The 27,497-nt window shown below is 44.6% G+C and overlaps 1 protein-coding gene across 5 annotated transcripts in view; it reads right to left on the minus strand.

Moving 5' to 3' along the window:
- Positions 1 to 27,497, minus strand: part of pard3ba (par-3 family cell polarity regulator beta a) — a 198,442-nt gene that overhangs the window by 101,212 nt on the left and 69,733 nt on the right. For 2 of the 5 annotated variants that reach the window (XM_023997820.2, XM_023997819.2), the window contains exons 5-10: positions 23,578 to 23,672; positions 15,772 to 15,858; positions 15,518 to 15,643; positions 14,036 to 14,547; positions 2,039 to 2,178; positions 1,541 to 1,669 (exon numbers count right to left, since the gene is read on the minus strand). In XM_023997820.2, the coding sequence (XP_023853588.1) occupies positions 1,541 to 1,669; positions 2,039 to 2,178; positions 14,036 to 14,547; positions 15,518 to 15,643; positions 15,772 to 15,858; positions 23,578 to 23,672 (1,089 nt within the window). Of the gene's footprint in view, positions 1 to 1,540; positions 1,670 to 2,038; positions 2,179 to 14,035; positions 14,548 to 15,517; positions 15,644 to 15,771; positions 15,859 to 23,577; positions 23,673 to 23,813; positions 24,131 to 27,497 lie in introns of those variants that run through there. The other 3 variants (XM_023997823.2, XM_023997822.2, XM_023997821.2) reach the window with 3 other exon arrangements.

The following is a 27,497-nucleotide window of genomic DNA, read 5'->3' on the forward strand; positions in this document are numbered from 1 at the left end:
AAATATGCAAAATAATGCTTTTTATTAATTGACGGAAATACCAATGGATGTGCTCCAACTATAGACTTCATAGGTCATACCATGGTTCATTTAGCTATTTGATTTTTACATTTTAGGTCCCCTTTAGGTATGAATTATTTGAGGTGTTTTGGCCTTCACTACTATAGCCCATAGAAACATATGCACACACAGCTATAATTGGCCTCTGGGAGATGCTAACCCAATCACATTAGAATGGGTCGGGGAGGATTTTGTGAGTGCTTTGTGAGTGCAGCTGCAGCATTAGGGTTGTGACCGAGGCATAATACGGAGAGAAGACAAGTGTTATACATGTATGCATCAACTGTACAACGGACCACCATTGCATCGAAATGTGGAAGTTTAAGGTATTGGAATGAGTTGCGGTTGATTGTGTGTGCGTGTGCATGTGTGTGCGCGTGCCTGCCTGCATAAGTTCTGTGTGTGAGCATTGTTGAACTTGAGTGAGTGTGAACATGTACATGAGCTTGAGGGACATCAAACTATCTTTGAGGAAGAGACTTGCAGAGAAGATAAGGAGTTTATCTTTAAGGGCCTCTAACGTCAACAGCCAACTCTGTCCTAAAGACAGAGTTCAAAAGAACAAGACAAAAGAGGAATTCAAGAAGCACCTAAGTGTGGATGTTGTGGAAATGTAGGGTATTTTAATGAGGGCTAATGTGAGCACTGTGTGTGTGCATGTGTGTGTATGTGCATGCATGCTTGTGTGTGTGTGCTTGAGTGCGTGTGTGTGCTTGAGTGCGTGTGTTTGCGTGTTTCCATACATCGTTCACTACAAAGCGTCGGAGTTGTCCCTCCTGAATGCTTTGAAGTTGAGGAAACTGAATAATGTGAATAATCACAGGAGTAGTGAGTGGCACACAAGGACAGAGCGCTGTTTCCGGAGAGGACCAACACACTCACACACACACACACACACAGTTATACACAGGATACACACACCTGCACACACAAGCTGCTGTAGGGTACCACCTTGGCAGCTGACGGGCAGCTTATTTAGATAAAGGGGTAAAAACACGCCACTCAGCGAGGAGTCAGAGAGGTCTCTGGCCACATCTAAGCGGTCACTTAACACCCGTGTGTGTCGACACGCACCACTTCCTGCGAGGCCGCAGGGACGTGTGTGTGACTTCCTGTCAGCCTCTGAGTCAACAAACCCAGATAAGGGCAGGAAGAGGAATGGGGCGCTGGGTACGTGTGCTGGGCCTCAATGGGTGGGTGTGTGTGTGTGTGTGTGTGTGTGTGTGTGTGTGTGTGTGTGTGTGTGTGTGTGTGTTTGTTTGTAGGTGAGGGCATGCGTGCAGGGGGCAAAAGGGCAGTTCAAAGAGGTTGAACGCCCTTCAATTGTAATAGAAAGAGAAAGACGTTTTGAGGGGTAACAACATTTTTAAGACAAAGAGGGGAAAGGTGGAAATTCCTGGTAACCTATCTGCATCAAAGATCATGCAGAGTCAAGAGCAATTGGAGGTGGCTAGAGAGAGATAAAGGTGTGCGTTCTCACCAGCTCTCTGGGTAGGAAGAGATCCTCTTGTCTGACCACCACCACAGAGACACAGTCCCCCTGCTTGGTGCTGCGCAGCATGGCCACCAGCTCCTCCTGAGTTCGATCAGTCATGTCTACACCGTTCACCTACACACACATCACAGGAAAGGGTTCCAATGTGTACAGTATATACACAATGTGCTTCACAGTGCTTATAAATACTTGGAATACATACTTCCACCTGGATATTTAAAGTTTTAAATGACCACCTTCCGGGAAAAAATACAACTAGTTTATCAGCAACAGACAGCACTGTTTGAATACTTGAAAAAGTGCTTCCTTCCTCCATTCCATGAAGCAATCACTGATGATTAAAAATGAATGGACTGGTGAATGCCATGATTTGGAACACTTGAGTTCACCTATCGAATCATGCCGAATCAGTTATTACTTCAAGGATGGGATGGCAGGAAGGATGCACTTTCAAGGAATTCAAAGGTCAAATGAGTGTTTCACCTCCAGGATGCGGTCGCCAGGCTGCAGGCGGCCATCTTTGATGGCGGCGCCTCGGGGGAGGATGTTCTTGATTAGGATGGGCCCCGGGCCATGGACCGTCGAGTCCCGGGTCACCACGGTGAAACCTAGCCCCTCGGTACCTGGAGAGCGAGAGAGGGGAGGGGAGAGAGAAACAGGGAGTGAAAGAGAAATATATATTATTTAAAGGAACGATAGAGGGACAGAGAGAGAGGGAAAGAAAGAGAATGAAGAAGAGAGGAAAAGAGATGAAAAAACAGGAGAGAAATAGAGTGGGGGACAGAGGGATTTGATCAGTTATCCTGATAGTCTTTGCTATACTATCTTTCCCATCCTTGATTTGATTGATTAGCATCCCCATTGGGGTCTTAATGGGGTCCGACATAACGAAAAAGAGACTGCACTCAAAATACTTTACAATTTACATACATTTAAAAACATTAACATGTAGTATGTGTGTATCTATCAGTTACACATATGTCAGTACATACACACAACAAATAGGTGACATGGGGAGGTGTGTTGTGCCGTGAGGTGTTGCTTTATTTGTTTTTTTAAAACCAGGTTTTCTGTTTACTTGCGCTATATGAGATGGATGGGAGTTCCATGGAATCATGGCTATGTATAATACTGTATGTTTCCTTGAATTTGTACTGGACCTGGGGACAGTGAAAAGACCCCTGGTGGCATGTCTGGTGGGGTAAGTGTGTGTGTGTCAGTGCTGTGTGTAGACTAAGCAAAGAATTCTGAATTCCCAAAACATTGTTTCTTATAAAAACAAGTGCTTTCCTCAACTCTTAGCCAAGAGAGAATGGCATGCATAGTATTAATAGTAGCCCTCTGATTTATTTTTATTTCATCTTTATTTAACCAGGTAGGCAAGTTGAGAACAAGTTCTCATTTACAACTGCGACCTGGCCAAGATAAAGCAAAGCAGTTCGACACATATAACAACACAGTCACACATGGAGTAAAACAAATACAGTAGAAAAATAAGTCTATATACAGTGTGAGCAAATGAGGTGAGATAAGGGYGGTAAAGGCAATAAATAGGCCATGGTGGCAAAGTAAACACAATATAGCAATTAAAACACTGGAATGGTAGATTTGACAGTAGATGAGTGTGCAAAGTAGAAATACTGGGGTGCAAAGGAGCAAAATAAATACAGTAGGGGAAGAGGTAGTTGGGTGGGCTATTTATAGATGGGCTATGAACAGGTGCAGTGATACTTTCCTCCGGTGATACTGACGAGAGAGAGGGGACACCATCTTCCACCTGATTGGCAAAACTCGAGTCGCACCGCATCTGCCTCATGCACAAATCCATGTTGTGCCTATGACCAGAGAAAGTTAAATATTTCTCAATATTGAAAGACATGACACTTCCGGTTTGGAGCGTGCAGTCGCAATTCCGCCTCGCTCCACAGGTAGTTACCCAATTTCATTAATTTTCATTACAGTACAACGGTTTGATTTGTTTGATCTTAGCTAGCTACATAGCCGTCTTTGTATCAAAGATAATTGTGTAGTTATTGAGGTTATTGAGGTTCGCTAGCCAGCTATTTTCGTCCGAACGTAACAACGTAGTCAACACTGCTAGCTAGCCAGCTAGCCACCGAATAGCAGCACAGCAGCATAGCAGCACTGAGAAACGATTACATTACAACGGAACGACTTGATTAGTGTAGTGTTAGCTGGCTACACAGTTCTCTTTGCTATCTTTGTATCTAAGATAATCGTGTAGCTTAGAGTTGGTTAGAGTAATTATTCGGTAACTAGCCAGCTATTTTCGTAACTAACGCAGTCAACACTGCTAGCTAGCCAGCCACCACCGAATAGCAGCATAGCAGCTCTGGAGAAACGATTACATTACAACGGAACGACTTGATTAGTGTAGTGTTAGCTGGCTACATAGTTGTCTTTGCTATCTTTGTATCTAAGATAATTGTGTAGCTTAGAGTTGGTTAGAGTAATTATTCGGTTAACTAGCCAGCTATTTTCGTCCACCGCGCTGCGCTGCCGTCTCCTACCTAGTCAACACTGCTAGCTAACACTGCTAGTTAGCCAACTTCTACCGAATAGCAGCACTGTAGAAACTCACACTACAACTTACATTACAACGGAACGACTTGATTAGCGTAGTGTTAGCTAGCTACATAGTTGTCTTTGCTGTCTTTGTATCCAAGATAATTGTGTAGTTTTTGAGTAATTGTCGAGGTTACCTAGCCAGCTACACGTTCAAACAAAGTCAACAACGCAGCCACTGCTAGCCAGCCTACTTCACCGCCAGCAGTACTATATCATTTTAGTCAATAAGATTTTAGTCAATAAGATTTTATTTATTTTTGCAACGTAAGCTTAACTTCCTGAACATTCGAGACGTGTAGTCCACTTGTCATTCTAATCTCCTTTGCATTAGCGTAGCCTCTTCTGTAGCCTGTCAACTATGTGTCTGTCTATCCCTGTCTCTCCTCCTCGCACAGACCATACAAACGCTTCACACCGCGTGGCCGCCGCGCATTCTAACCTGGTGGTTCCAGCGCGCACGACCCACGTGGAGTTCCAGGTCTCGGCAGCCTCTGGAACTGCCGATCTGCGGCCAACAAGGCAAGTTCATCTCAGCCTATGCTCCCTCCAGTCCCTCGACTTCTTGGCACTGACGGAAACATGGATTACCACTGAAACACTGCTACTTCTACTGCTCTCGCCTCGTCTGCCCACGTGTTCTCGCACACCCCGAGAGCTTCTGGTCAGCGGGGCGTGGCACTGGGATCCTCATCTCTCCCAAGTGGACATTCTCTCTTTCTCCCTGACCCATCTGTCTATCGCCTCCTTTGAATTCCATGCTGTCACAGTTACCAGCCCTTTCAAGCTTAACATCCTTATCATTTATCGCCCTCCAGGTTCCCTTAGATCAATGAGCTTGACGCCCTGATAAGTTCCTTTCCTGAGGATGGCTCACCTCTCACAGTTCTGGGTGACTTTAACCTCCCCACGTCTACCTTTGACTCATTCTCTCTGCCTCCTTCTTTCCACTCCTTTTGACCTCACCCTCTCACTCTCCCCCCTACTCACAAGGCAGGCAATACGCTTGACCTCATCTTTACTAGATGCTTTTCTTCCACTAATCTCATCTGCAACTCCCCTCCAAGTCTCGACCACTACCTTGTATCCTTTTCCCTCTCGCTCTCATCTAACACTTCCCACACTGCCCCTACTCGGATGGTATCGCGCCCGTCCCAACCTTCGCTCTCTCTCCCCTGCTACTCTCTCCTCTTCCATCCTATCATCTCTTCCCTCGGCGCAAACCTTCTCCAACCTATTCCTGATTCCGCCTCCTCAACCCTCCTCTCCTCCCTTTCTGCATCCTCTGACTCTCTATGTCCCCATCCTCCAGGCCGGCTCGGTCCTCCTCCCTGCTCCGTGGCTCGACGACTCACTGCGAGCTCACAGAACAGGCTCCGGGCAGCCGAGCGGAAATGGAGGAAAACTCGCCTCCCTGCGGACCTGGCATCCTTTCACTCCCTCCTCTCACTTTCTCCTCTTCTGCTCTGCTGCTAAAGCCATTTCTACCACTCTAAATTCCAAGCATCTGCCTCTAACCCTAGGAAGCTCTTTGCCACCTTCTCTCCCTCCTGAATCTCCTCCTCCCTTCCCCCCCCCTCCTCCCTCTCTGCGGATGACTTCTCAACCATTTTGAAAAGAAGGTCGACGACATCCGATCCTCGTTTGCTAAGTCAAACACACCGCTGGTTCTGCTCACACTGCCCTACCCTGTGCTTTGACCTCTTTCTCCCCTCCTCTCCAGATGAAATCTCGTGTCTTGTGACGGCCGGCCGCCCAACAACCTGCCGCTTGACCCTATCCCCTCCCTTCTTCTCCAGACCATTTCCGGAGACCTTCTCCCTTACCTCACCTCGCTCATCAACTCATCCTTGACCGCTGGCTACGTCCCTTCCGTCTTCAAGAGAGCGAGAGTTGCACCCCTTCTGAAAAAACCTACACTCGATCCCTCCGATGTCAACAACTACAGCCAGTATCCCTTCTTTCTTTTCTCTCCAAAACTCTTGAACGTGCCGTCCTTGGCCAGCTCTCCTGCTATCCTCTCAGAATGACCTTCTTGATCCAAATCAGTCAGGTTTCAAGACTAGTCATTCAACTGAGACTGCTCTTCTCTGTGTCACGGAGGCGCTCCGCACTGCTAAAACTAACTCTCTCTCCTCTGCTCTCATCCTTCTAGACCTATCGGCTGCCTTGATACTGTGAACCATCAGATCCTCCCTCCCCACTCTCCGAGGTGGCATCTCCGGCGCGGCCCACGCTTGGATTGCTCCTACCTGACAGGTCGCTCCTACCAGGTGGCGTGGCGAGAATCTGTCTCCGCACCACGTGCTCTCACCACTGGTGTCCCCCAGGCTCTGTTCTAGGCCCTCTCCTATTCTCGCTATACACCAAGTCACTTGGCTCTGTCATATCCTCACATGGCTCTCCTATCATTGCTATGCAGACGACACACAATTAATCTTCTCCTTTCCCCCTCTGATAACCAGGTGGGGAATCGCATCTCTGCATGTCTGGCAGACATATCAGTGTGGATGACGGATCACCACCTCAAGCTGAACCTCGCAAGACGGACTGCTCTTCCCCCGGGGAAGGACTGCCCGTTCCATGATCTCGCCATCACGGTTGACAACTCCATTGTGTCCTCCTCCCAGAGCTAAGAACCTTGGCGTGATCCTGGACAACACCCTGTCGTTCTCAACTCACATCAAGGCGGTGACCCGTCCTGTAGGTTCATGCTCTACAACATTCGCAGAGTACGACCCTGCCTCACGCAGGAAGCGGCGCAGGTCCTAATCCAGGCACTTGTCATCTCCCGTCTGGATTACTGCAACTTGCTGTTGGCTGGGCTCCCTGCCTGTGCCATTAAACCCCTACAACTCATCCAGAACGCCGCAGCCCGTCTGGTGTTCAACCTCCCAAGGTCTCTCACGTCACCCCGCTCCTCGCCTCTCTCCACTGGCTTCCAGTTGAAGCTCGCATCCGCTACAAGACCATGGTGCTTGCCTACGGAGCTGTGAGGGAACGGCACCTCCGTACCTTCAGGCTCTGATCAGGCCCTACACCCAAACAAGGGCACTGCGTTCATCACCTCTGGCCTGCTCGCCTCCCTACCTCTGAGGAAGTACAGTTCCCGCTCAGCCCAGTCAAAACTGTCGCTGCTCTGGCACCCCAATGGTGGAACAAACTCCCTCACGACGCCAGGTCAGCGGAGTCAATCACCACCTTCCGGAGACACCTGAAACCCCACCTCTTAAGGAATACCTAGGATAGGATAAAGTATTCCTCTACCCCCCTCCCCCTTAAATGAGTTAGATGCACTATTGTAAAGTGGTTGTCCACTGGATATCATAAGGTGAATGCACCAATTTGTAAGCGCTCTGGATAAGAGCGTCTGCTAAATGACTTAAAGTAATGTAAAATGTATCTGTGAGCTGCTCTGACAGCTGGTGCTTAAAGCTCATGAGGGAGATAAGTGTTTCCAGTTTCAGAATTTTTAGTTCTTCCAAGTCAATGGCAGCAGAGAACTGGAAGGAGAGGCGGCCAAAGGAGGAATTGGCTTTGGGGGTGACAAGAGAGATATACCTGCTGGAACGCGTGCTACGGGTGGGTGCTGCTATGGTGACCAGCGAGCAGAGATAAGGCGGGACTTTACCTAGCAGGGTCTTGTAGATGACCTGGAGCCAGTGGGTTTGGCGACGAGTATGAAGCGAGGGCCAGCCAACGAGAGTGTACAGGTTGCAGTGGTGGGTAGTATATGGGGCTTTGGTGACAAAACGGATGGCACTGTGATGCATCCAATTTGTTGAGTAGGGTGTTGGAGGCAATTTTGTAAAAGACATCTCTGAAGTCGAGGATCGGTAAGATGGTCAGTTTTACGAGGGTATGTTTGGCAGCATGGGTGAAGGATGCTTTGTTGCGAAATAGGAAGCCAATTCTAGATGTAACTTTGGATTGGAGATGTTTTATGTGAGTCTGGAAGGAGAGTTTACAGTCTAAMCAGACACCTAGGTATTTGTAGTTGTCCACATATTCTAAGTCAGAACTGTCCAGAGTAGTGATGCTGGACGGGCGGGCAGGTGCAGGCAGCGATCGGTTGAAGGGCATGCATTTAGTTTTACTTGTATTTAAGAGCAGTTGGAGGCCACGGAAGAGAGTTGTATGGCATTGAAGCTCGTCTGGAGGGTTGTTAACACAGTGTCCAAAGAAGGGCCAGAAGTATACAGAATGGTGTCGTCTGCGTAGAGGTGGATCAGAGACTCACCAGCAGCAAGAGCAACATCATTGATGTATACAGAGAAGAGAGTCGGCCCAAGAATTTAACCCTGTGGCACCCCCATAGAGACTGCCAGAGGCCCGGACAACAGGCCCTCAGATTTGACACACTAAACTCTGTCGGAGAAGTAGTTGATGAACCAGGCGAGGCAATCATTTGAGAAACCAAGGCTGTTGAGTCTGCCGACGAGGATGTGGTGATCGACAGAGTCGAAAGCCTTGGCCAGGTCAATGAATACGGCTGCACAGTATTGTTTCTTATCGATGGCGGTTAAGATATCGTTTAGGACCTTGAGCGTGGCTGAGGTGCACCCATGACCAGCTAGGGGTAGCCAGGTGGAAAGCATGGCCAGCCGTAGAAAAATGCTTATTGAAATTCTCAATTATAGTGGATTTATCGGTGGTGACAGAGTTTCCTATCCTCAGTGCAGTTGGCAGCTGGTAGGAGGTGCTCTTATTCGCCATGGACTTTACAATGTCCCAGAACTTTTTTGAGTTTGTGTTGCAGGAAGCAAATTTCTGCTTGAAAAAGCTAGCCTTGGCTTTTCTAACTGCCTGTGTATATTGGTTTCTAACTTCCCTGAAAAGTTACATTTCACGGGGGCTGTTCGATGATAATGCAGAACGCAACAGGATGTTTTTTTGTTGGTTAAGGGGAGTCAGGTCTGGAGAGAACCAAGAGCTGTATCTGTTCCTGGTTCAAAACTTCTTGAATGGGGCATGCTTATTTAAGATGGTGAGGAAGGCATTTTTAAATAATAACCAGGCATCCTCTACTGACGGGATGAGGTCAATATCCTTCCAGGATACCCGGGCCAGGTCGATTAGAAAGGCCTGCTCGCTGAAGTGTTTCAGGGAGCGTTTGATAGTGATGAGTGGAGGTCGTTTGACCGCTGACCCATTATGGATGCAGGCAATGAGGCAGTGATCGCTGAGATCTTGGTTGAAAACAGCAGAGGTGAATTTAGAGGGCAAGTTGGTTAGGATGATGTCTATGAGGGTGCCCGTGTTTATGGCTTTGGGGCTGTACCTGGTAGGTTCATTGATAATTTGTGTGAAATTGAGGGCATCAAGCTTAGAGTCTAGGATGGCCGGGGTGTTAAGCATGTCACAGTTTAGGTCACCTAGCAGCACGAGCTCTGAAGATAGATGGGGGTATATAATTAATAATTATAATGAAGAACAAGACGTGCCGCTCTGTTCTGGGCCAGCTGCAGCTTAACTAGAGCTGTGTTAGAATACTCATACTAACCGCACTATTTGGTCATAGTATGGATATAGTTAGTATGCAAAAGTTCCTGGATGTCGTCCTAAATTCGCCTAAATATGAAGTATACATGCAGAGGACACTATTACCGTACTTTAGGGCCCATAATGCAAATCTTCAGGAAATGGGCGTGTCTTCACATCGTTTTCAGATTTTAAGTAAATGGTGGAAAATATGCAGGCAAAGTACAACAAGWGTGGATACAAATTCATTGCTTTGACTAATTATGACAAATGCTAAGGAAATGTTGAGCAATGTAATAAAGTAATGACTTKTCACATAAGTTACTTTACACGTTGTGTTGGCTGACAATTTGTTAAATACGCTGTCCTTACGAACCACATAACATATCATTACATCAGTATGTTCGCTAAATACCAAACGTTAGTTGGCTGCTTATACATCAAACGTGCCAATATAACTATAGGCTAACTAACTACCCACCCAATGTTTATTGACTTGATTATATCCCGTCATTCTTAGCGTAGCTAAATGGTATAGTCGTTGTGGGTTTTCAATGGACATTCGGGTGCGTTCGTAAATTGGCTCTGGCTATCTACTCCGATTTCAGAGCACTCTCATCTGAGTGTACCAGGCCGAAGAATAATGACTTTACAAGCGCTCAACACCCGTTGAATATGGCCGTGTCAGTAAACGTCGGCAAAAAAAGCGTAATTACATTTCTGCCAGAAGCACAGTTACAGTCACCAACGCTCTGGATAACCAGCTCTGTTCGGGATAGTAAAATGGTCAGAGTGGTCTCATTTGTGTCTGGAAGTAGCTAGCTAGCTAGCCAACATTAGCATGGGTGCTTGACTGCCGTTGTAAGGCCAGAACGCTCCAATCAACCCTAATCCTCGGCACGAGCGTCCAGTGTGCGCTCCGAGTGCGAAGTGCTCTGAATTTACAAGTGCACTCTAGCAGTCCAGACTGAATTTAAGAACACACCCAAATTGGTAAAATGTCTAACTAGTAATTTGTTATGCTAACTAGCGAGCAAGAGCACCAACTTCCGCTAGACAGGTGAAGAGCAAGTACGTGCAACTGAAAGGGTACTGTTCGTTTACAGTATACTAAAATGAACTAATAGTATATATAGTATATACTCATTATGTATGGGTATTCGGACACAGCTTAGGTCTTTCTTTGTAGCACTTGATCATATGACTGAACAATAATCAAGATAAGATGAAACTAGAGGCTGCGGGACTTGCATTGGTGGAGTCAAAAAAGCAGAGCCTTTCTTCAATACGGACAGACCTGTCCCCATCATCATGACCCCACATCATCCCATCACGTCGCAATAAGGTCACTTGGTGTGCCAATAAATGGAGGGCGACATCTCTCCACTCACCCTGCATTCTGTGTGGGGCTTAGTGGGTTCCTCCTGAGTAAACTGGTGATAAACTTCCACTGGTCTGCTGTGGAGCCCTCTCTGCTGGCACCCTATTCTCTTTAAAGTGCACATGGGTCCTGGTCAAAAGTATTGCACTACAAAGAGAATAGGGTGCTATTCGGGACAAGACCTCAGCCACAAAGCCAGAGGGACAACTGTTTACTTATGTGGATTAAGAGGAGGGCTGCTTTCAATTTCACGTGTGAGCAGGCCTCACACTGCCTGATGGAGGAAGGTGAAGGGAGAGAAAGAAGGAGAGGGGAGGGAGGGAGAGAGAGAKAGGTATCCTGAGATATCATTCCCTCTCATGGCTCCTCTCCCTGTGGCCACAGTGTGATTTCAAGAGTGCGTGTGTGTGTGTGTCCAAGCTCACATGTGTATCTATTTGTGTCTGCGCGTGCATGCCTGTGTGTGTACGTGCCTCCAAGCAATGAGTGAAAACTGCCACCATGGTGAGTGGTGGAGAAAAGCCAAAAGAGGCATACGAAAAGATAGTGAGTGATCAAATCTCATCTGGCAGTTAAGCTTCTGCCTACCTTCCATTAATGCTTCTAAACCTCCTTGCAGTCACTCACGCTGGGAGAGAAGTCTTTAAAAGGGGTAATCATTAGTTGCTACATCCATTTTTGGACTTATAAATTACTGGTATGTACCCATTGATTCTTGAAGAAYATCATATATAAATGCCTCATGAGCTTAGTTCAACTGTCGTACCCGATCAGATCACAAAATATAAGCTTGTTTGCTCCCGAGTGGCGCTGTGGTCTAAGGCACTGCATCTCAGTGCTAGACGTGTCACTACAGACCCTGGTTCGAATCCAGGCTGTATCACAACCGGCCGTGATTGGGAATCCCACAGGGCGGTGCACAATTGTCCCAGCATTGTCCGAGTTTGGCCGGTGTAGCCCGTCAATGTAAATAAGAATTTGTTCTTAACTGACTTGTCTAGTTAAATAAAAGGTTAAATATTTGTTTTTAAGKACTCAAATGTTCGTAAACAAAGTACATGTACAAAAAAAACACTATATAGCCTCAAAACATGGTTAAAACCACCTAAACTATCGATTTGAGAGTGGTTACATTTCTCCAGCCCCATGCCTCAGCTTTTTACCGAAACCGGGGCGGGGATCAAATTGTTATTGTTTCTACAGACGATTGCCGCTTTAACCATGGAAGAGCACAACCACATAATCTCTAAGTCTGGGTTTACACAGGCAGCCCAATTCTGATCTTTTGGCAAAATATCTGATATTATGACAAAATAAGAGATTTGGGCTGCCTGTGTAAATGCAGCCTAAGAATTCAGTTTCAATTAAAAACTGATTTGTCCATTGTTTTCTACGATGATTCAATTCATGATTTAAATGCCATTTTACTGAATCGACTGGATTGAAAACTAAATTGAACCCAACACTACAACACCTTAAACCTTTACAAAAGAATCATAAACCTGTTGAAGATCCGTTTCGATCGAAATGTTGTGAACCAATAAAGGTGTGAATCACCTCGGTGTGCTCTATAACACATAAGCGTTTGAATACKCATACTAACAGCACTAACTATACTATTTGTGACGTGAATTGAGTATATATTATGCTTATTAGTCATAGTATGGATATAGTTATTATGCCAAAAGTTCCCAGATGACGTACTAAATTCACCAAAATATGAAGCATACACACTATTTCCGTGCTTTTATAGGGCCCATATCTCTTTTTTTTTATTAGTATTTTTATTTAACTAACTAAGTCAGTTAAGAACAGATTCTTATTAACAATGACAGCCTACCGGTGAACAGTGGGTTAACTGCTTTGTTCAGGGGCAGAATGACAGATTTTTACCTTTTCAGCTCGGGGATTCGATCTAGCAAMCTTTCGGTTACTGGTCCAAAGCTCTAACAACTAGGCTACCTGCCGCCCCACAATGCAATTCTTCCGAAAATGGGCATGGCTTCATAACTTTTCAGATTTGAAGAAAATGGCAGTCCGGCGAGAGCGGATACAAACTAATTATGACAAATGTTAGGAAAATGTAATAAAGTAATGCCTTTTCAAATAAGTTACGTTACACGTTATGTTGGATGACAATTGTTAGCTATGCTTTCCTTACAAACCGCATAGTATTACAGCAGTATGTACCAGTATGTTAGCTAGCTACCTAACGTTAGTTGGCTACTGATACATCGAACTTGCCAGGCAGTATATTAACCATCTGCTATCTAACCAACGTTTACTGACTTGATTATTCACATCATTCTTTRCTAAGTGGTATAGTCGTGCGATTCAATGGCTATCTCCTCCGATTTCAGAGCACTATTGCGCAGAATAACTGATGAATTTACGAAAGCTCAACACCCGATGAGAATATGGCCGGTGTCAGTAAAAGTCAGCAAAAAAAAAAGCATACTTAAATTGTTGCCAGCAGCACAGTTACAATCACCAACGCTCTGGATAACATGAAAACAGCCTAACCAGCTCTGCTAGGGAGAGTAAAATGGTCAGTGAGGTGTTCTCTCATTCGTGTCTGGAAGTAGCTAGCCAACGTTAGCTAGTTAGCTTGGGTGCTTGACTGCCATTGAACCCTACAACCCTACCCTACTTCCAGTGTGCGCTCTGAACTCTCCGAGAGCGAAACGCTCTGAATTAATGAACGGACAATCTGACAACGCCAAACGACAATCTGGATTTACGAACACCCAGTGCGCACTCTGGCACTCCAAATCGAATTTACGAACATAGCCGAAATCGTAAAATGTTTATCTAGTCATTGGTTAAGCTAACAGGCTAGCAAGAGGTTGCATAGCAACAGCATCAACTTCCGGTTGACAGGTGAAGCTCTATTACGCTCAACTGAAACGATAATTGTTCATTTCCAGTATACTAAAATTAACTAATGGTATATACTCATTAAGTATGTAGTATGTTAGTATGGGTATTTGAACAAAGCTGTAGTGTCCCCCTTTTCCATAGTGCCGCCATACCTTTCTTCAGGTCAATCTTCAGCTTCCGGCCTCCCTTCTGGTTGGTCAGGTTGGCCAGGTTAGGGAGCCCAGTGGGACTCTTTCCCCGGGGCAGAGGGCTCTCGCTGCCCCCCACCGCCGTAGGGGAGGCCCCATCCCGATCCCTGACCACCAGGGCTGGGGACACACTGAAGGGCATCTCCACTGGGACATGCCCAGTCTGGTGCTCCCCTAGCGGGGTGAGAGAGGCTGGCAGATCGGRGTTCTTGGAGCGGAGGACATGAAGGTCTGGACGTCTCGGCTCCAGTTTGGGATTGATCTGTTCTGGTTTCACAGTTTCTGGTTTCACTTCTGGTTTAGCGTCCATTTTTTGGTGGATCATGAGGGGGCTCTTGGCTTTGGGGATGGAGTCGTGACCGTCGGTGAAGAGCTGCCCGATGAGGCGTTTCTCGTAGCGCTGCTTGTTGGCCAGCGGCAGGATCTCCAGGCGCACCAGAGGGGAACACATGGCCTGACGGAACACTTCCTGTGACCTGTGGGTGTGGGAGGAAGAGACATCATCAATGTCTGTCTTCGGAGGACATGACTGAAGGTTGAGAATAATGTGATATCAGACTTGATTGTACGGTTTTCCACTATGTATTTATGGAAATGTGTTGGAAGATCACACTGTCACTCTAGTAGTAGTTACTAGTACACCAAGCACAGAGCTTCCATTGGTATCAACACCAGTACAAACTCAAGCTTACTATGCTCAACACCCGCATTGACTAGCGGTCACAGACAAGACCATCAAGAGTCAATTCGCTAGAGACAAGTAGTCTTTAGACAAGTAATCTATAGTAGTAGTCACTAGTAGCAACTGGTTATCCAGGACCAGGCTAGCAGTGTCAGACCTATTGTCAAGCCTCTTCTGGGCTAAATTATCAGATCTAACAAGGTCCACCTCTTGTACTAGGCATTTCATTCAGGTAGGGGATTAGACAATCCTCCTTGATACCCCCCCCAATTCTCTCTCGTTTTACTGTTGGTCTCTCCCTTATCTTTCTCACTCACTAGCCCTCACAGCTACTGTCCCACTCCTTTTGAAGTCTAACCAATGTTGTGATAGTACTAAATTAACCTCTTCCCGACAACAGTGAAGCGAGAGAATGAGTGTTTCTCGCTTTCATTTTCTCTCTCACACTCTTTTGTTGCTGTGGAGATGTGGTGTGAGATAAATCCAGGAATAGGGAGGATTTGTAAGAGCAGGGATTAAGAAGGGCTCCTAATAAAAGGGAAACTGAGTGACAGACCGGCCTCACAATGGTAGATGTGTGATAGTGTAGAGCAGGCTTGCATCCAAAATGATACAAGGATGAGTCTCAAATGGCAACCTATTCCCTACATAGTGCACTACTTTTGACCAGGGACTTATGGGCCTGGTCAAAATGAGTGCACTATAAAGGGAATAYGGAGACATTCGTGACTCATCCTGCGATAGCGTAGAGCCGAGGTACGTACTGGGCAAATGTCTTGTCCATTAGCTCGGTGCCGTTAATCTGAACAATGCACTCATCCTCCCGGAATATGCCCTCTCTCTTGGAGCGACTGTTCGCTTCGATACCTTTAATGTGCAGGCCCAGGGTCCTGAGAATGGATGATAAATACAGTTTGAACACACACACACAAACAGTCTTCAAAGTATGGGGAGAGAATGTATTAGAGAGTGAGTGAGTTACAGTGAGTGAGTGAAAGTAAATGTGTGTGTTCCTCACCGTCCACTCAGTGAGGAGCTGTAAGGGACGACGTGGATCCCCAGCGGCCCCTGTTCTCCAGAGAGTTCCACTGTCTCGGTCAGGGGGCTGCAGAGACAAAACACAAACTCTCACTCACACACAAAAATGTTAACAGGAACACAGAAATACACAAATAGGAACACACACAGTAATACATACACGCACATCACTTATCTAGAGTACGTTCAGTCTACATTTACAAGCTTTTATTGACACTTGTGAGACACACACACACACACACACACACACAGGGGTTAAAGCAACAACAAAAAAATCAGATCGATTGTCTGGGACCAAGTTAACCTCCCCTTTCATGTAAAAAAGTAAAGACCATCATGCTTCTAATGAAAGAGGATCATTTTGTGCATGTATTTACCTGCACGTTAGACCAATTCCAATCCCACTGTTTAGGGGGTCCGGTGAGTTTTTAAAAGGACATTCTACTCCCAAATTAATAAACATTTAATTATACTGACACATTCAAAAATATAATTTCCACCTCCAGAAATTAGCCCAATAACATATTGGTAAAAAAATAATGTACAAATTAGTATGTTAACATTTGTTCCATTAGCACATCTGATATGGATAGGCTATATTATCAGATGTGCCATTAGCCATAAGCATTATCACCTGTACCCCAAACGATGCAGCATAGTGGCAGTAAATATAGGCCGACGCATGGGGTTGGTCCATCTGCATTTACCCCATTGGACACAACATCCTGATTGTTGTAATTCTTGCTTGTCAGAATACATGTCTCCTCCCCCTTACAACTTGAACGTGCCTTGAGAAGACTATTTGTCTCTCATAGAACAAAGCAACAAGTCAACTAGGTAAATAGTAAATAAACTCCTATACTAGTAGGTTGTCTGATTTTGGTTTAATAACATTACATGGCAAAAATAGCAGCAATGGAAAGTTCAATCCTGAGTGATCAAGTTTGAATTACTTTTCCAGCAGTTACAGTAAGCCACGCACCGCACTTTTAGTTGAGTGCGCGGTGGTGGTGGTGAACATTATAGACTATTTAATTCCCTTCGTCTGGACATCAGTGTCAGCAACAATCATGCATGTCAGTTCAGTACACAAAGCGTAACAGAAAAAATGACATGTTTGAGAATACATTTATTACGACATGTATTTTGTAGAACAGACATGCTTCTGTATTAAGCGGTCATCTCCAAACCAGCAGCCCCCCTCCCTAAGAGATTATTATAGCGGATCTACACGGATCTCAAAAACGACCTCTCCAGAATCCATATGATGGATATCCGTCGCAGTGACTGAGAACTTTAACCCTTGGACACAGAGACAAATACATACAGTCACTCTCTTACCCCCCTCCCCTCGCTCATGAGACAGACAGTGGTTGAGTGAACAAGGTCAAGGTGAATTAACTGCCATTTACATGGTCCAGCTGCGCTTATGCAAGCGTGTGAAACCTGCCCTGTCAGGTTGTGTAAGTACGGCGCTGGAGCGTGGTGGAGCGGAGAGGTGTGTGATGCTAGGTTTAGCTGCTTGCCTTTCGAACATGATTGGCTTCAGGCCACAGGGCAGGCTGGCCTTAGACCTAATGTGGGTCCCAAATGGCACACTATATAGTGCACTACTTTTGACCAGAGCCCTATGACTTTGTTCAAAAGTAGTGTACTATAGAGGGAATGTGGTATCATTTGGGACGCATTCCAAGACTGTATACACACACACCCTCTTTATCGGGTACACACACACACCAGGCTGCCATTAGACCCTAGTAGACAGAGGGGAAGGATTCCCACAGAGAACATGCATAGATTTACCAACACACCACTGAGCAGGGGAACGGAGCTAATGACTAGATCTGGCTGGCCACAAATTTACACACGTACACACTCAAATGTGCATCAAAAGACCCTGTATGCCCAGTTGAGAACCAGGATACTGCCTCTGGCAATTGAAGTAGGTAGGTTCAATGCCATTGACGAAGAAAAGCATCTATGTACAGTCTGCAATTTAGGTAAGAAGAATGAACGGGATAGAGAATGAACGGTACTTTAAATTTGACTGTACTTTATATGACGATTTAAGAGTAACTAGGATAAAATGCAACAACACAAACCATAGCAATTCTGGGTTAGTGATTAAGACAAACTTGAATGGCTATTTAGAAAAATAAGTATTCCTGGGTGCAAATGTTATTTCCAAAGCTTAGAAGACAAAGGTTTTTATGTTTTGAGTGTTAATAATTTTTATTTCCCTAGGAATGCTTTCTGAACACTTCTACGTGAATGTGGATGCTACCATGATTACGGATAATCCTGAACGAATCGTGAATAATGATGAGTGAGAAAGTTAGAGGCACAAAGACGCCTCCAATAGATGCTAACCTCTCACCAGTACCAGGGGAGGTTAACCTCTCACCATTACTAGTTCCAGGGGAGGTTAACCTCTCACCATTACCAGGGGAGGTTAACCTGTTTTTTGCTGGTATGACCTTGGTTCCTCTGCAACTTTCTCACTCATCATTATTCACAATTAATTCATGATCATCTGTAATCATGGTAGCATCCACATTAATGTAGAAGTGTTAAAAACATTATATTCTTATTTACAATAAAAGTGACACCAAAATGACAATTTCAAATACCAAACTTATGACTACTTTAATACACATAGGTGAACTTGTCCAAATACTTTAATAGTTTAAAACGTTTACATGCTTTGCAAGAATAATGATTCCCCTAATAATACTGTTTACATGGACACAGGCTACTGATGGGACTTAAATAAATGCAGAAAATCAACAACCAAAATCAAGGTTTTACCACAGCGACAATGTTATTTTTGCGAAGCCTATTAGGAGTTCGGACATATAGTTTGTATGAGAAAACTACAGTTGAAGTCGGAAGATTACATACACCTTTGCCAAATACATTTAAACTCAGTTTTTCACAATTCCTGACATTTCATCCTCGTAAAAAATTCCCTGTTTTAGGTCAGTTAGGATCACCACTTTATTTTAAGAATGTGAAATGTCAGAATAATAGTAGAGAGAATTATTTATTTCAGCTTTCATTTCTTTCATCACATTCCCACTGGGTCAGAAATGTACATACACTCAATTAGTATTTGGTAGCATTGCCTTTAAATTGTTTAACTTGGGTCAAACATTTCAGTTAGCCTTCCACAAGCTTCCCACAATAAGTTGGGTGAATTTTGGCCCATTCCTCCTGACAGAGCTGGTGTAACTGAGTCAGGTTTGTAGGCCTTGTTACTCGCACACACCTTTTCAGTTCTGCACACACATTTTCTATGGGATTGAGGTCAGGGCTTTGTGATGGCCACTCCAATACATTGACTGTGTTGTCCTGAAGCCATTTTGCAACTTTGGAAGTATGCTTGGGGTCATTGTCCATTTGGAAGACCCATTTGCAACCAAGCTTTAACTTCCTGACTGATGTCTTGAGATGTTGCTTCAATATATCCACATCATTTTACTTTCTCATGATGCCATCCATTTTGTGAAGTGCACCAGTCCCTCCTGCAGCAAAGCACCCCCACAACATGATGCTGCCACCCCCGTGCTTCACGGTTGGGATGGTGTTCTTCGGCTTGCAAGCCTCCCCCTTTTTCCTCCAAACATAACAATGGTCATTATGGCCAAACTGTTCTATTTTTGAGTCATCAGACCAGAGGACATTTCTCCAAAAAGTACGATCTTTGTCTCCATGTGCAGTTGCAAACCGTAGTCTGGCTTTTTAATGGCGGTTTTGGAGCAGTGGCTTCTTCCTTGCTGAGCGGCCTTTCAGGTTATGTCGATATAGGACTCGTTTTACTGTAGATGTAGATACTTTTGTACCTGTTTCCTCCAGCATCTTCACAAGGTCCTTTGCTCTTGTTCTGGGATTGATTAACACTTTTTGCAGCAAAGTACGTTCATCTCTAGGAGACAGAGCGTGTCTCCTTCCTGAGTGGTATGACGGCTGCGTGGTCCCATGGTGTTTATACTTGCGTACTATTGTTTGTACAGATGAACGTGGTACCTTCAGGCGTTTGGAAATTGCTCCCAAGGATGAACCAAACTTATGGTCAACAAATTATTTTCTGAGGTCTTGGCTGATTTCTTTTGATTTTCCCATGATGTCAAGCAGAGGCACTGAGTTTAAAGGTAGGCCTTGAAATACATCCACATGTACACCTCCAATTGACTCAAATTATGTCAATTAGCCTATCAGAAGCTTCTAAAGCCATGACATAATTTTCTGGAATTTTCCAAGCTGTTTAAAAGGCACAGTCAACTTAGTGTATGTAAACTTCTGACCCACTGGAATTGTGATACAGTCAATTATACGTKAAATAATTTGTCTGTAAACAATTGTTGGAAAAATGACTTGTGTCATGCCCAAAGTAGATGTCTTAACTGACTTTCCAAAACTATAGTTTGTTAATAAACAAGACATTTGTGGAGTGGTTGAAAAACGAGTTTTAATGACTATAACCTAAATGTATGTAAACTTCCGACTTCAACTGTATATATTTATTTTAACTCTCGTCATTCGCACATAAGAGCGAGGCTTGCGCTACCGTTGCTGGCACAGGCGCAGATCAAATACACAGCTGGAACGCTGATTAAGCTGTTGACATGTCCTAATCATTTGAAAGCTAGCTCAGAAAACAAGGTGTTTTAATCAGTGTATGCTTTCTTCGATTTTGAACTTTCAAGAGTAGCAGAGTAAAGTGTTTAAATGACTTACCATACTCAGCCTACTGCCATAATCAGTTTAATATCAAATTATTAGTGTGCATGTAAACATACTTATCGTCTTATAGGCCCATGTGGGTTGGGCATCCTGAAGATGGATGCCACTATAATATAAATACAATCCAATTAAATCATGCATACGAACACAAAACACAAAACTCACACACACACACCACACAAAATACTCACACACACACACACACACACACACACACACACACACACACACACACACACACACACACACACACACACACACACACACACACACACACACACACACACACACCACACACAACACACACACACCACACACACCACACACCACACACCACACACACACACACACACACACACACAGGATGACCTGCTGGCTGCCTGTCCTGCACTGTGCTCATTAGGGCAGTGTAATTAGTTGTGTGGCTCTGGGGGTCTGCTACAAACACAGGAGAACTGACTGTCACTCATACACACAGACGGGAGAGAGGGAGGGAAGGAAGGGGGAGAAAGAGGGAGAGAGGAGGAGAACAGAAGCCTGATTACAGTCGTTATGCATCAAAGAAAGAGGGAGGGAGGGAGGAGCATTAGGCAAGTCAGCAAAAGAGGAATAAAAGGATGAAAGGGAGGACGAGGGAAAATTAGACGCAAGCAAATCAACCTGAATGAGCAAGGTAATCAACTGCCTATCATATAAGCCTTGATCAACAACATAGGACCATGTGTTTGTGGAGAGCAGAAAGGACATGGCGCACACACAGTAGCGCACACACACACACACACACACACACTAGAGAAACACAGATACACACACTCGCCCTCTCCCCAGCATCCACTTCAGATCCATTTGCTGTTTCCTGAGGGCTACATTAATAGACAAACAAATGAGCTTGAAGGTAGGTCTGCCAAGGAGGAACAATGGAGAAAAGAAGGGTGTGTGTGTTTGTGTGTGCGCGTTAGTGACAGAGAGCAAAAGAGAGAGAGAAAGCATGCGTGTGTGTGTGTGCGCGCGCGTGATTTGTAAGCAACTGTGCATTTAGACAACTAAATTAAAAAGGTAGGTAGGTGAATATTTATAATTTTAAGGTACTGTACATGCACTAGTATGGATGCATGTTTGCATGCATACAATTTAGGCAAGGCTGTGTGAGTGTGTGTTCGCCCTGAATGTATAGTGGACATAATTGGATGTGTGAGTATGTGCGAATGTCATTTGATAGAGGTTGTGCACAGTACAATCCAGTACTGTATGTATGCAGTTTGGTTGTGTGTGTGTGTGTGTGTGTGTGTGTCTGTCTGTCTGTGTGACCCTTGCAGAGGTTAAAAAGGACAGTGTGACAGAGACAGAGGAGTCCTCTCCTCAAATGATGCCAGCCATGCAGGTAATAAACCTGGCCCATTCCACCCAGATACAACAGGTAGTCAATTCTAACATATCCCCGGACTTCCCACAGTGACTGTTTTCTCTTCTGTCCTTCCTCAGAACAACAACCCTTCACTAGTCATTATACTGCACACACTAATGACTACCATAATGATCCTCATACATTAGTCATGTCCCTGAGCTCTACACACATGCATGTGCACACACACACAAACACACGGGCACACACACACTTGTGCAAACTCCTACACACTGCGCAAAATGCACACACGCACATGTGAAAACGCGCACACATACAAACTGCGGTTTCCTCTGATCTCATCCACGGGACCTCTATCTCTATCAAAGGCCGTGCTCTCTCAGTATCGGGCTGTGTTGTCCTTGTTCATCTCTGGTTGAAAGCCCCAGCTCAGTGCTTTGGAGAGAAACTGGTGAAAGAGAGACTCAAACTCATCACTGTCATTTATTCTATTTCCCTCTCTTCCTCCCTTTCTCCTCTGTCCTTTTTGTTCGTGGGGAAGTTCATAGATGAAGAGTACACCTGCATCCCTGGGTCAGGGACACACACACACACACACACACAAACACACCTTCTATGCAACAAATTTACATTCATAAAATCAAACGCTGGCACAAACAAGCTCATCAGAGGAAGCCAGAGCTCGTTAGCGCCAGGCTATAATACATGCATGCTTACGTTCCTCTCCCTTTTTAGCATCCCCTGCATACACAAACAAACACATCCATTCCTCTGAGGTGGTGGAGGGAGGCAAAGAGGGAGAGAGGGAGGGGATGAAAAGAGCGAGAGGAGAAAGAGATGGAACACCCACTCTTTACTGACTAGTCGTAGACCAACTTTGGTCTGATGAATCTCCTCACTGACAAACTTGCTTTCCTTTTTTTTGTCGCCATGTAAATGGCAAATTACTGGTGATAAACAAAGCCAATTGCTGGTGTATAATGCGTTTTCACTGCTAGTAAGCTAGGTGAGTTCTCTCCATTTACAAAGTAAAGCTCTTTAAACTCTGTACGCATCGAATCCATTCTTAAATTGTAAGGAAAATACTGGAGCACACGGTCAATATATTGGTCATGGTTTGCTGTATATCAGTTCAGGTTGTGCATCCTGGCTCCTGGGACAACTACAGGAAGTGGAGACACACACAAACACAGTCAGTCACACACAACAGGGTGTCACATTACCACTGATAGACTGGGATATTATGGTCCCTTGGGGCACTAGCCATGGGCGGCACTGACAGACAGCCATGGTTGCCATGGAGAGACCCCCCCCCCCAGGTCTCTACAAATTCAGCTTGCAGAGTGAGAAGTCTCTGGTAGGCTACTGGGCAGGAGTCAAAGGTATGGTGGACTAAAAACTCTCTCGCACTGGCACTCTCACACACACACACACACACACACAAGGCAGTTTAATCTAGTCACGGCAGGAGAACAAAGAACGGAGGCATTTGTAATCCCTCTCAATATAGTCAGTCCAGCCCAGAGGGAACGAGATGCACACACATAAGAGACACAAGTAGTTACAGACATGCAAACACACTTATGAAACAAGAGAACAGCACACAAACAAACCTTGTAAACATATCAACCCACACACACACATGTGAATATGTAATTGTGTGTGTACACACACCCCTACCTGAGTGTGACCCGGCTCATCTTGGCTGTAATGGGGATGTCAAGCCTCAATCGGTCTTTGGGTTCTCTTCTGTTGGTCAGTGCATGGCTGGCATCCTGTGTATACACACACACACACACACACACAGTTAGCCAAGTCTACTCTTGGTATGTCAGTCACTCGCTCTCCACTAGTCCACCGACAGGGACACCAATCAATTAATGAATCAAACAAGATTTTCAGTTGATATCAATCACCTAGTCAAGGACCTTTAAGACAAGACAATGGCCAGAAGGACCTGGGTTTCAACCTCCTCCGTGAGTGTCCCCTCTCTCGGTTCTTCTTTCTGTTTTGTTCTCTTTCCGTATCTCTCAGGAGAGAGAGGCTATTTTTAAGTCATGCATGCTAGCGCCACAACAACAGCCCCGGGGTGAAATGTAAAGGAAAGAGGAAAAAAATAAATAACGGCACAATCAGACTGTTGACGGAAGAAAAAAAATATTGAATGGGGAAAAAAGGCCAATACAAAAGGAGGTTCCCAATTACGTCCTTCTGCCTTGTCACTTTCATTGTGTCACCCCCCTCCTCCATTGTCTCAACCCCCTYGTAATGACACATACAGGGGGGCCTCCCACTTACCTCACCCCTCCCCCGATCCCTACGCCCTTGGCCAGCCAGGACCCTCGGTCCGACCCCCGCTTCTCCTCCCCTAAACACACATCTCCACACCACCACATGATGCTCCGTGCACAGATAGACAAATAGTGACCCAGTTATTAGGTCGCTAAGCGGTTATCCACAATGGGCCACATGTTACCATGTCTCCATTGTTATTGTGCATCGTCCCTCTATTCCTCTATCTCATCCATTAAGAGCTCTGCTATATTCACACGGCCCAGGGGAAAATGGACAGACAGAGAAAGAAGGGGACAGGGCGAGTGCGAGAAGGAGGGGGAGAGAGAGGACGACAGGCTAAGATTGGGTTTAACCCTTTACACTCGTGGGAATTGGTCTATATGAAAAGGAGTAAATTTAAATGTTTCTTACAGAAGAAATATGGTAGCAATTGAAAGGGGACGTGTTAGAGAATATGGGAAAATATTAGACCAAAGTTGAGGACACAACAGTTCACCTGACAAGACTGAAACCAAACATTACACTGTTGATTTTATGTGCATTTTACATTGTGTACTTTTGATAACAAAATGTGAAAATACTCTAGATACATTCAGTAACATTATAAGAATATTGTTGTAAGATTTGGGGTAGGTGCAACATAAGACAACATATTTTGAAAGGTTTGAGAGAGAAGACTAACTGGTGTCTCCAAGTGGCCACACACACACACACACACACACACACACACACACACACACACACACACACACACACACACACACACACACACACACCTCCAAAGGGTGCACAGTTCCTAAGTTATTTCAATGCTCTTTTATGAATCAAAGAACAGTCAACAATACATATTATTATTTCAGCTCTCCTAGCTGTGCCGTTGAGGAACTAGAGCAAGTACACTTGTAGTTGTTTTGTTTGGAACAGAAATCCAGCATCCCCGCCATCACACAATTACTGTTGTTGTTTACACAATCCAAAAGCCGGCCATTTTAAATCGCTATCTGGGTCAGGTGTGCATCATTTGAAAGCCTTTTCTATTGCCAACATGACTAGCTGAGTTAAAAAACGACTATCTTACAGTGTTAGGTTTTCGCAAGGCAATTCAGAGATACAGATCGTTATTTGAGTGCATTCAGGTGAGTGTTAGCTAATTTTCTTAACAATAGACTAACATAGGATCATTCTGTTCAGAACAACCCAGGGTATGACGGCATGTCATCTTGCAACTGTACGTCAAACATTGTGATCGTAAACGTTGACACGTGAGTTTTATGAAACGGAAATGTGAGGTTCACATTTGGACTCACGGGTGTTTGGCTTGCTTGTATGACATCAAAGCGGTATTTATTATAATTCTCAATGTCTCATCTCTCTAAATACATCGAGTTCGCTTCAATTACAGCCTTTCCCTCACTCAGACAACAAAACATTAGCAAAAATTGCCCAATTAGAGGGAAGGATGTGGGCAACTTCTTGTTGCTGCAGTACTCAAATTCAGAACCATTGACCAAAATATCCAACTGCGTTATTAATTATCTCCCATGATTAGTATCTAATACATTCTAATGAAAACGCACTGAGGCTTGAATTTAATAAAGTAAATAATATAATAGTATGCTGCTGTGTTTTTTTATTTTCGTGACCGTTTTTTTCCTCAGGAGGCATTAAGTATTCTGTGGTCAAATACATGCCAACGTACATGACAAATGAGGTGTGTGTGTGTGGTTGTTGTCATACGCATGAGAAATGAGGTGTGAGTGTGTTTTCTCTGGGAACGCTACTGTGATCTGCTACACGTCAGATGTGGTGAGAAATGGTGTGTGTGTGTGGGGCTGGGGCTGGGTGTACTTTCCTGTGACCCTTGATCCCCGTCATATCCATCATAGAATTGCCCCTTACTCCCAGCTGAAGCATTACCCCTCTAGGGAAGGAGTCAGGACACACACGCACACACACACACAAAACTGACGTGAGCTCCTCTGTACAGTTCTCACTCAACATTACAGGGTATGAGCAGTAAAACCAAACCAAAACTGACGCCATTTAAATCTTTCACTACATTCACGCTCTTCGCTCCCCTTCTTTACATGCAGGGTAAAAAAAAAATGCAGTTTTAGTGTTTAGAGGTGAAATATGGCCTACGTCCCAATACAGTACCTATAGAAAGTCTACACCCCCTGGAACTTTTTTCACATTTTGCTGCCTTAAAATAATGTCATCTAAAAAGGGATTCAATTACATTGTTTTCCTACAGATCTACACAACTTACTCCACATTTTCAACGTGAAAGAAAGTTGTAGAAAATGTTCCAAATTAAAAGAGCACCTAAAAACTGAAATATCAGAATTGGATGAGTCCCCACCCCCCAGAATTGGATAAGTCTCCACCCCCCTTCCACTTGGTGGAAGCACCTTCGGCAGCCATTACATGTGTGAATCTTTTGAAATGACAACTCATATGGCAGCCTATAATATATATACACTGAACCAAAATATAAACGCAACATGCAACAATTTCAAAGATTTACAGTTCATATGAGGAAATCAGTCAATTTAAATAAATTCATTAGGCACTAAACAAAGGATCTCACATGAGTCACATGACTGTCACAGATAACTTTTTTAAAAAAAAGTCCATTATGTTGTGTGACAAAACTGCACATTTTAGAGTGGCCTTTTATCGTGGCCAGCACAAGATGCGCCGGTATAATGTTCATGCTGTTTAATCAGCTTCTTGATATGCCACACCTGTCAGGTGGATGGATTATCTTGGCAAAGGAGAAATGTTCACTAACAGGGATGTAAACAAATGTGTGCACAAAATTTGAGAGAAATACGTTTTTTTGTGCGTATGGAAGATTTCTGGGATCTTTMATTTCAGTTCATGAAACACGTGTTTATATTTTTGTTTAGTGTACATTTCTTTTGACAAAATTTCTCCATTACATTTCGTTGGGAATCAGTAATGGATTGCAATATTCAAACCTTGACTAGACCACTAAGGAACACTCAACACCATTTGGAAAGACAACTTGGTCTGTCTTTGGCATAAACATCTGGGCTCCCGAGTGGCGCAATGGTCTAAGACACTGCAAGAGGCGTCACTGCAGTACCTGGTTTGAATCCAGGCTGCATCACATCCGTCCGTGATTGGGAGTCTCATAGGGCAGGGCACAATTGGCTCATCGTCGTCCATTGTAAATAAGAATTTGTTCTTAACCGACTTGCCTAGTTAAATAAAAGGTAAAACATTTCTTTTTTAAATACATCTGTGTAATTGTCTCGCTGAAAAATAAAACTAACCCA

The sequence above is a fragment of the Salvelinus sp. IW2-2015 genome, linkage group LG12, assembly GCF_002910315.2.
Source record: "Salvelinus sp. IW2-2015 linkage group LG12, ASM291031v2, whole genome shotgun sequence".
Taxonomy (NCBI): Eukaryota; Metazoa; Chordata; class Actinopteri; order Salmoniformes; family Salmonidae; genus Salvelinus; species Salvelinus sp. IW2-2015.